The 10,582-nt window shown below is 39.5% G+C and overlaps 1 protein-coding gene across 2 annotated transcripts in view; it reads left to right on the top strand.

Moving 5' to 3' along the window:
- Nucleotides 1-1,299: 1,299 nt before the first annotated feature.
- GUCY1B1 (guanylate cyclase 1 soluble subunit beta 1) overlaps nucleotides 1,300-10,582 on the top strand; it is a 40,247-nt gene continuing 30,964 nt past the window's right edge. For both annotated transcript variants that reach the window (XM_084286571.1, XM_084286570.1), the window contains exons 1-2: nucleotides 1,300-1,340; nucleotides 1,572-1,645. In XM_084286571.1, the coding sequence (XP_084142697.1) occupies nucleotides 1,338-1,340; nucleotides 1,572-1,645 (77 nt within the window). In that variant the 5' untranslated portion in view covers nucleotides 1,300-1,337. The remainder of the gene's footprint in view (nucleotides 1,341-1,571; nucleotides 1,646-10,582) is intronic.

Genomic DNA, 10,582 nt, shown 5'->3' with positions numbered 1-10,582 from the left:
ATCCATATGGATCCTTAGAGATGGATTTATGTGCATCTGTGGCCCTCTTGGCTTCATGTAGCAAGGTCTCTGCCCAAGAGTTACTACAGTAGTAGCCCATCAAGTATTCATCCTGTAGTCTTCCCAGATAGCCTTATTATCTCTTGAATATTCTTTAATTCTTTTTAAATAAGCAGAAAGAATTATAAGTCTCCTTAGGATTTTTATTCCATACACTAAATCTGTAGATGGTATAAAGGGCTTTAAATATGTTTTGTTTTTATTTGTTTGTTTGTTTGTTTGTTTGTTTTTAAGTGCTGCACTATCTCTTCTGTTCCACATAGGTTATCACATGTGATGATTGTGTTATTTCTGAAGCCTCCTTGGCATGTTGTCAGCAATCCTCTATTCAATCTCCAGTTGTAAGGGTCATAACTTACTTGGAGATCCCTTTGAAAATCTCTGTTTAGTAGGTTAGAACATTGTAACAACACTCTACAGTAACGTCTCTTTCACATTAGCTACTGACAAGGACTTGTCAACGCACACAAAAATGTATTGAAAGCACTTATTGTGTTTTTAACTTCATTAACCTTTGAAAATTAACACACAGAAACAGAAATAGCTGCAATCATTTTGCTCCTCTGGTTCTCCACTCTTCACGGGGCAATTATCTGGCCAAAAGCTAAGCAATTGCATGTGGATGTGAAACAATTGAGGAACCATTTCTGTTCCCGCAAAAGCAACCCCTGCAAAGGGCATTGACACCAGAGCATACACTGCCCTCCATGTACCCTCCTAATCACTGTGATTTTGCCAGGCACTTTGACAATCTTCAGACTGTCAGCAGAATCCCAACAACCCCAGCTGGAGAAAAGCATTTGGAAACCCCCTTTTGATGTGCAGGAAACTCCAGGGCAGTGTTTTGTATGGTTCTCTGCTGGGAAGAGCTACAGGGAAAAAAAGGGATGCGCACATCTCACAGGCATCACGTCAGCAACAAGGCGGCTTTCCTCTCACACAACGCACCCCAAAGAGAAGGGGGACGTAGCATAGAAACTCCCCTGCCCTCTGCAGGGGCACCCCCTGCATTCTGCCCCCGGGGGCCGAGGCTTTTCGGGGCCCGTCCCTCCATCCCCGTCCCACAGAGGCCGGGGCCGCGGACCCTCCTCCCCGCCGCATCCCCCCTCCCTCCCCTCCACGGCCCGCAGTCCCGCCTCCGCCTCCGATTGGCGGGCAGCGCGCCGGCTGCGCTTCCCATTGGCTGTGCCGGCTGCCACTCGGGGCGGCGACGGCCGGGGGAGGCGGTGAGGGCAGCGGGGCCGCTCTTCGGCAGCGGCGGCGGCGGCGGCGGCACCATGGTGAGCTCCGGCCGCCGCCATCCCTGCCCGGCGCTGACGGGGCCGGGACCGGGACCGGGACGAGCTCGGCGGCAGGGAGGGGAGAGGCTGGGGCAGCTGGGGAGGGGGGCCGGGCATCCGCCTTTTATTTTTTGGGGGGTTTTGGGGTGGGGGCGGTGGGGGTGTGGGGGGACCGGGGGCTCCCCCCTAGGCTGCCTGCTGACCGTGCCGCCGCCTCGCCCTGCCCCGCAGTACGGCTTCGTCAATCACGCCCTGGAGCTGCTGGTCATCCGCAACTACGGCCCCGCCGTCTGGGAGGACATCAAGTAAGTGTGTGTGGGGATGGGGTGTGGGGTGTGGGGTGTGGGGATGGGGTGTGGGCGTGTGGCTCTATCTGCAACTGGCGTGCAATTTTGATAATATGCTGCGCTTGAATTAGAAATGTCACTGTGTACAGGGACTGTAACTTCATGTAGACATCAGAGTGATTTTTGTGTTTATCCTCTTGAACCCGCTTTTTTGTATCCGACCTTTGCATGCAGGGCAATGACTGTCTCCATTTAAAACTTCTGATGGATTGTGGGATTGAAAGAAATATGCGAAATGCGTCGTGCCAACAGCGTTCTGCTTGCCAGAAATATGGTAGTTCTGATCCATAGCCACAAGTACAAGAAATGCTTTAAAAAGACATAAATGCTTACAGAGTTGTAAGCTTTGTAAGGCTTCAGGCTGCTATGTAGTTAGAAGAGATGGTTTAATATGGTCTCTTGATATTGTATGTTTTAAGGGAGAGGGAGATTATCCAACGTAGAGAAAGCAGTCTTCTTTCAACAGGACAGCTTCTGTACTACCCTATCTCATTTATTTTGTGGCAGTTTTAATAATATGGCAGTGTAGCTGTCTTGCCATTGCTCTAATACAATTTTTGAGTTACAGGGTTGCCGTTGAATGTGAAATCTTTGTGACCATGCTCTTTTTTCTTGAATTCATTCATTAAAAACGGGGTAATCTTACCAGAGAATCACAGAAATGTTGGCTTGAAGGGACCTCTGGAGGTCATCTAGTTCAGCCTGTGTTCCAGCCAGGAGTGTTACCAGCACTAGATCAGGGCTCGGCTGTGACTTCATCTAGCTGAGTCTTTAACATCACCAGAGATGGAGATCCACAGTTCCAGTTCAGCAGTCACTGTTCCACTGATCCAAGGCAGTTAATCTCTAAATTACACATTGCAAATACAGTTCTATGGATTGCATAGATGAGTCTTTAGTTTTGGACTGCAAGTTAAGTAAGCCGTGTTAAGTTTATTTTTCTTGCACACCTTCATTAAACACAACAATCTGTTTTGAATTCTTATGCCTCGATACTGAGTTTATATGATACATGAAAGTTAAGAGACTTAGTAAGGAAAAAAAAACAAATGTTAGTGGTACATCAATTGTTTTCCATGAAAATTATAATAAAATAAGTATAAAATGTACTAAAGAATGCTCACTCTTTCCTGGCATATTATCCTTAACAACATGCCTTTGAGTCCCCTTTTGTCCAGTTCACCTGCTCATCAGAACTTGTACACGAAAGGAATCCATCAGAGAAGATAAAGGTCTCCTCTAGTAAGGGTCGTGCTGCAGACTGTCAGGACCCCCAGCCATAATTTGTGATGCAGCCTACCTATAGGAGTTTTGCACGTACCCAGTAGAGTACCAGAGATCAACATATGATGAGTATTACTCATTTAATGTTTTGGAAAAAAAAAAATAAAAAAATGTTTGGCTAAAGGTCAGCAGTGAAAATTCAGGAAGCTGCTACATCCTGTTTCTGTCTTTCAGCTGGGAAACATTTCTGTCTTGTTGCAGCCCAACTGCAACTAGGCTCTGCTATTAACTCCCAGAAGATGGATTTTTGGAAGGAAGCAATACCATAACACCATCCAAACAGAAGAGTGGAACATGATCTGCAAGAAAGAGCCAATATATTTGTATATGCAACAGCTGCTGTAGCTCTGTATGCAAAAGGAGTTTGCAACTGGGTTTTTATTCATCAGGATTTATCTTAAGAGTTAGTATATTCTAGAGTGTATAAACCAGTGGACAAACCCCTGTAAATCTGGAACAGGTTATAGCAGTTGCACTTCTTTAGGGGATGGTACAGGGTCCTCCGCTAGCCATTAAATATCTGCTATTTTAGGTCCTTTCAGTTCCTCAGTTACACTTAAGGAGGTGTTGTTAGGTTAGATGGTTGATGCTCTTGTGAAAGTGCATCATTGCCATCATTTGTTGTTAATTGAATCAGAATGATGATGTCATTGTACTTCAGTCCTTGGAAGGAGAGACCTGGAATACATGTAGAAATGCTCTGATCAGCACTCCACTAGTCCTGCGGTCATTTTCTTAGCAAATAAACTGTTACTTAGAATGATTAACCACATTTTTGCTGAGAAGACACTTCTGATTTGTCCCTTCCCTGCTTGAGAACCTCTCTCAAACTCCTTATTTTGTCACTGTCACATCTAGAGAGCTAATTCAGATTGTTTGGCAATTGCAGTGTCCCTAAAAGATAGTTCTCAAGATGCCTTTGGCATTAGATATCTTTACTTCTCCTGCAGCCAACACAAATGCTAGCTAACATTTTAAATTGTCAGGCCTGACCACTTTCACATACATGCAGTTTTGTGCTCATGTTTGATCAAGGCCAAATTTGTGTTGCTGGGTAGTCCTGCAGTGTGTGACTGTGATGGTAAGCAGTGGGCATGGAATTACTGTCTCTATACCTGTCCAGAACAAAATAGAGAGACTACCCACATAAAAAACAAAACAGCAGTAACAACAAAAAACACAAGGGAAAGCAAACCAAACCAACCAAACAAACACACAAAAAGTTTTTTTTTGTTTTGTTTTGTAGTGGATATATTTAAAAATTGTGTGGTTACATATTTTTAAAGGGACTTCTGCTATGATAAAATGTGAGCTCCTTTGCAACAGATTCCGCATATAGCTGAGCAGCACAGCCAGTACATGTGAAAATCTGAGCACTCTGTTCAGCAGCTCTAAATGTTTCAGGATGTCTTCCTGAAACGGCTCCAGGGTGGTATGTGGGAGCTAGGGCACTGTTGTCAGCTGGGAATATGTACACAGCAGCTTTTCCTGTGTTTCCCAACAGCATCACTTCACTCTGTGTTTGATTAAATGAATACAGGATTTTCCCACGGGCTCCTAAAGCTAAATTTAGGCCAGGTTAGTTGCTCAAACTGTGACAATTTCAGATATATTGCCAAGAATAGGAATGAGAACTTGAATGTCATATTAAGAAACACATTCAAACAGTGTAAAATGAATCAGTGTTTTTCCCACATAGGTACAAGAAGGATCTAAAAGATAGTTTTTGAGAAATGAAATGCTACAGTCACTCAACTGTAGCCTCCATCTTCCTTCTGTTTCTGTGTTAGAAGTCCCCACAAAACATGTGTAGCCTGTGAGCATGGAAAAACTAGAGCAGAAGTTAAAAACTGTTGCAAAAACTAAACATCTAGAGGTAAAAACACTTCTTAATTGATTCTAGAAAAGAACATCTGTGTTGAAATTTTCACAGTAGCAAAATACTCATTTTGTGCCCCGAGAGTCATGTATTCTTTGCCAGGTGAACCTTAGTATGGGATGTAGAAAGCAAGAAGTAGTATTATTTTCCTGTTGCTCAGTGCTTGGTGTGGAATCAAAGCATCATCCTGCCTTTGCCTTTTCGTGGATCAGTCTGTCATGCATTGGCTACACATGCTCTTAAATGCTAATGCTCAAGGTCTGAGTAGCCTGGATAACACTAACTTCCCATGGATTCAAGGACTGAAAGTGTGTACCAAGGAAGATCAAAAGGTGATCACTTTTCCTCTGAGGAAGGAAAGCTTTGCTGTTCTCCTCCAGACTTTGTCCATTATCAGCTACCAATCATCTAGGCTAGTTCACTCATTAGAAGTTGTTTTCCGTAACTGTCCTGTTATGCTTAAAACAGTGAAACACAGGGGGCTGGGTAATTAACATGCTATAATTATCCTGGTATAAAGGAAGGAGAGAGCTTCTCTCCTCAGATTCAACTTGGGTTCAGCTGAAGTGATAGAAAAAAATACTCAATTTGAGGGAGTGAAATAGGCGGTAGAGCTGGCATTTTCCTTTAGGAAATAGTACGGACACAGCTTGATGTCAGTAAAGGGTAGCATAGATCAGACTAGTTACTGCAGGCTTTGCAGTGAAAAGTAGATGATTTAAGAATACATGTTTATTGGATACATTTTCAATGGCATTCCTAGCAGGTGTATTGGTATTGTTGCCAGTTGGCTAATTAAGTCAAGAGAGGTAGATAATTTTGTTCATTTATGCATGTAAAATTGCCCTCCAATAACTCTCATTAGAGTTTGGGTTTTTATGAACTTATGAATTCATTGATAGAATGTGATATTCTCATTAATTTTATTTGCAGTTATATTCCAATATAGTAAATAATATAAAGTCAAATAATATAAAAAGAGAAAATCTACTCAACTGTGCCTTTAAGAATATGTATTATTATTATTATTATTATCATTTTTACAGGGTAAAGAATTGGATTTGGTTTAAACTCACATTGTTTCCTGGGAATTTCTAGTATAACAAAATCTAGAGTTTTATGTTTCCTATACAAACGAACAAAAAAAATTATTTTGCATCTGGAAAATAAAGGGACTATACTTCAGTATGTAGACTCGCATCTATATACTGAATTTAGAATGTTACCTTGCCAAAGATACTTTTCTCTGCTTATGTCTATGGCAAAACACAGTTTTTGTTTGTGGCAAATCCTGTAAAAATCAAGGTTTTTGCCTGTTGCTTTTGCTTAGCAAAATGTTTAGATGTAATAATACTTCACAATGTATCAATTTGCCTTTTCAGATATTATTGACAAAAGCTACAATGAAAGGCTTGTTACAAGTTACAACAGTAAGCTCTTAAGAGGTGCTGGAGTTGAGGTGAATTGTGGATCTGATGCTGGTGACATGTAAAGTCCATGAAAGCTGTGCTTTGACCATAAAAAGTGCAGAGTATCATGAAAAAACAGGTTCATCTGTCTCAAACTGGGCATTCAAGATTAATGAAACCTTTTGTTCGTTTATTGTTACCATTACATGTATTTTTTGATCTGTCGTTGTGTCATCCATTTAAAACAGAAATTATATAATTGGTCTCACTAGCCTGTTAATTAATACTTATCCATGCAAATATGGGGATCAGTTCCACAGACAGGCTTCTTGGGAAGGACCAATTCTGTCTTCAGAGCTGGATTATAAAACTATGCTGTATATCAAGCCTGATGTTATATATTGACTAATAGGATAAAATAAAATATTGAATAGCTGTGTACTATCTGTGTAGAGCCTGTCCTCAATACTGAAAGATTCAGTAGCCTTGGGGAAAATAAGATGTCAGGTGTGTTGGGTAGGTTGCATCATGTAGGCTCGGGGAGAGGCAGGGGAATGTAGTAAGGAGCAAACTTCACCAAGTTTGCTATAAACAGTACTTGAGCTCATCTTTCCAGCTTGTGCAAAGCAACAAAAAGAATCTCATCAAATACTTCTGGCTCTTTATGAGATATTTGTTTTACTTATACTCATTTCAGAAAATGTCATGTTCTCTAAGATTTCAGCTAATTTATATAGGGCAATATAAATAGAAAAGAAAAAAAAACAAACATATAAATGTATTAGAAACGATGTAAAACTGTACCGTAGTCTGTATCAATCTGTACTGTGTTAACAGTATCACTTCTGCTAGGGGAGAAGGTAGGTTAATCATCAGCTTGTAATGTAAAGTTTCTAGAGAAACTATACTTCCCTTTATAGATACATAGGCATAGAAATACTTATGTGTACAGGTACATACGTGTATGCGTATGTGCATATCACATCTACATAACCACAATGTGGCCTGGACAATAAAAATGTAGATTAAATAGGCAAAATCAAAGACCAGCATAAAATGTGGGGTATGTTATTTCAATTATGTATCATGTTGTTGAAGCATGGGATAGTCCTTTTTTTTTTGTGTGTGTGTGTGTTTTTTCTCAACGAGCTGATTTGCATAAGAAGCTTGGTGCCAAACTCCTTTTAGACATCTGAGTGTAGATTTGGATGTGCTTAGGACTTCAATTATTTTATTTTATTTTAATCTTAATGCCTTTGGGATTTCTCCCAAGTTGCTGGCTTTTCTGTTTCTTTCCTATGTACTTCTCTTGGCAGGAACTGTAGAAGTCCAGGTGCCTATCAAGATGGTTATGGATTTTACCACACAGACATGTAGAACTATATTGCAGTACTGATAATGAGTCCCATGTGAATCATCTCTTGCTTTGTTAAGCTGCAGGACCTTGCTCAGTATTTGCCCTTCCCAGCCCAGAACTAATTTATTACAAGGAATGTTTGCTTTACAGTTTACCCAAAGTTACTGATTTCATCATGCTCAAAGACATTACAGGCATACTGTGTTAATTATCTTAAGTGCCTTTTCACCATGAACACTAACAAAAAAATAGACTCTTCACTACAGCTTTATATATGGGAGTCCATACTTTTTCTGGGTTGTGTAGGACCAAGTTATAATTAACTGCAGTGGTCTGTGAAAAGCCAGGAAAATCGATTTTTTCCTGCCTCCATTAGCATTTTGTCTATCCAGTACTGAAGATGGAGTGTTCCCTTTGATCAATCTCATAATAATTATAAAAAAAAAAAAAATACAGGTTAAGTATAAATAGAGGTCAGAAAGACAATTTGGAAAGCAATTAGCGGTGAAAGGCAATAGATTAATTATTTTAATCCATTACACCTCTTAACATTAGTAAGTGGCTGCTCCTTCAGTTCCTCACAGCAGAAAGACCCGTTTGGAGGTCAGGATTTTAAACTGTGTGGATGCCAGATTCTTTAATTCATTTGGAAAAGACCTGGCTAAAAAGAAATAGTGCCGTGGTTTGGAGCATGGTGTGAGTTTGCTTGCAGTATCTCTCAGGTACTTTTTTATTTTTCCCAGAACTGGGAAGTACTTTTAGGTATGTCACGATACCAGGTGTTATAAACGTATCAGTCACTCTTATAAACAAAATGATTAAAAGAAATACCATTTCTTGGTATGGTAAATACCATTCCGTTTAGTCCACTTATGTAAAAGGAAGCAAAATAATACTAGCTTTGTGTTTTTAATAATATTTTTAGTATTTGGATTAGTAACAAAGAACTTGCACATTTGTTAACTGTATCTTCTAGGATAATCTTGTTTTGAAAACCTACATTAAACACTCTCATCTCCAGCTTGTAAAACTGGGAAATAGCTCAGAGCACTGAAGTCTATAAATATACCTATTTACTTTACCCAGAATGTCATTTTCCTGGACAGATTCCCATTTTTTTCTAATCTTGTAACTTAATATAATTTATGTTTTTCCCAGCTGGGTGTTTAAAATATCTCTAGACCATCCATAGCACGTACAAGTCTATTTTCTTTCTTTCTTTTTTTTTTTTTTCTTTTTTTTTTTTTCTGGGAGGAGTGGGAAGATTGGATCAATATTTTAAATACTTTTAGTAAAGCATCTTTGTGAAATACATGAAGAAAGATTAATAGTGTTTTGAAAACACAAACCATGTGTGAAGTAATACAATAAGCAGTGATTTTGCCATCTTAATGTAAGAGGGATGCAAGGATGATGATTTGGATTTCACTGATATTATCTTTAGTTCTGACACATGTAATTCTGCTTAATAATGTTGCTGTTGGAACTGAATTAAGCTTGACATGCTCCTATCAGTGAGATCAGAATCGTGCTGGGTTTCTAAGTGTTAGTAGTGTTATTTTGTCAAGAAGATTGTTTTGACTGGTTTCTTCAATTTAACAAGCACTTTTTCCATCCTTGGTACACCAAGAATAGTTAAGCACAATGGTGGCAAAAGTCCCAACAGAAACAACGCCTATCATGGAAGGAGTCATAGAGGTGGTCTTGGAAGTCGCTGTTGTGGCCTGTTCAAGGTGACACACCCATGGCATGCGCTTAGGACCATAGTTTTGATAGGAAGAGGTCCAGTTGTACTTTTGGTACAATAGATGATCTGTTAAAGTGATACCAACAGCTTCTAAATAGTAGTATAGCTGTCATAGAGAAGTTTGTGTATCTTGAGGATACAAAGAACTGTTCCACGTAGTCTCCAATCATCTAATTTTCCTGTTTGTATCCATTATATTTTCTCAACATTTACTGCATGCAAAGTTCTATGACGAGAAGGGTTCTTCTGTAGAAAAAAATGCTTTTTTTTCATTGTTGTTGTGTGTTGTTTTTTTTGTTTGTTTTTTTAATTCCAGCCTTACGACTGACTACGTGGATAAAATAACCAAATGCTGCATAAAAAAAATAATAAAGTTCTGAAAGCTGCAACCTTCTACTTGATTATGATTTATTACAATTGCTTTTAAATGCTACAATCTGACTGCAAAACTACATTAAAATCCACTTTGTGGAGGATGTACTATATAAGTAAGAAAAACATGTATATAGGACCAACCTGTCCAACATCTTGTCCAACTATGTTGCCTGTAAAATCTCTTAAGATGGCAAAAGGACATCCTTGAAACATCAAAAGAAAGTATTTCCCATATGTTTCCAGGACCTTAAAGATCAACATTCATAGCAAGCCTTTTCCCATGCATACAAGTTAGGAATCTCTGTGCTAAGAAAAAATGGGTCTTTTCCAGACCACATTTCTTTGAGGTTTACAGTGTGAAGTCTGAGAGTGAAATAAAAATGTGTGCAACCTGTGGTCTCAAAATCCATAGTACAAGATCTGTTCTCATTTTAAGAATGGTTTTTGTCTGAATGTTTGTTAGCACTTAAGATTTCATTCATCTTTGTGAATTATTAACGCTGCCTTTGAACATGAGTATGTGTTTTCAAATACTAAACTAGCTTCACAATGGAAAAGATTTTCAAAGGGCCCATTGTACACCTGTAACACTATTTTGTGCTTCTAGACCAATGACAATTTGGGGGTGTTAGCATGACCAGTAGCGGAAGGGCTGCTTTTAGGACTTGATCCTGCTTTGATCAGCTTGGTAGGAATTTTTCCATTGATTTGGATGATGTCAAGGTCAAAGCTGTACGTGAGAAATGTCTTGTGTTACTGTTATTTTCCATGGTGCAATGGTTAAGGTTATTTTTCCCCAAGTAAACTTCCACAGATTAACCTGGATAATTTAAACATTTGGGAG

This window comes from Netta rufina, assembly GCF_964035555.1.
Source record: "Netta rufina genome assembly, chromosome: 4".
Taxonomy (NCBI): domain Eukaryota; kingdom Metazoa; phylum Chordata; class Aves; order Anseriformes; family Anatidae; genus Netta; species Netta rufina.
The sequence above is the reverse complement of the archived record's forward strand: the minus strand, read 5'-3'. Positions and strand labels throughout refer to the sequence as shown.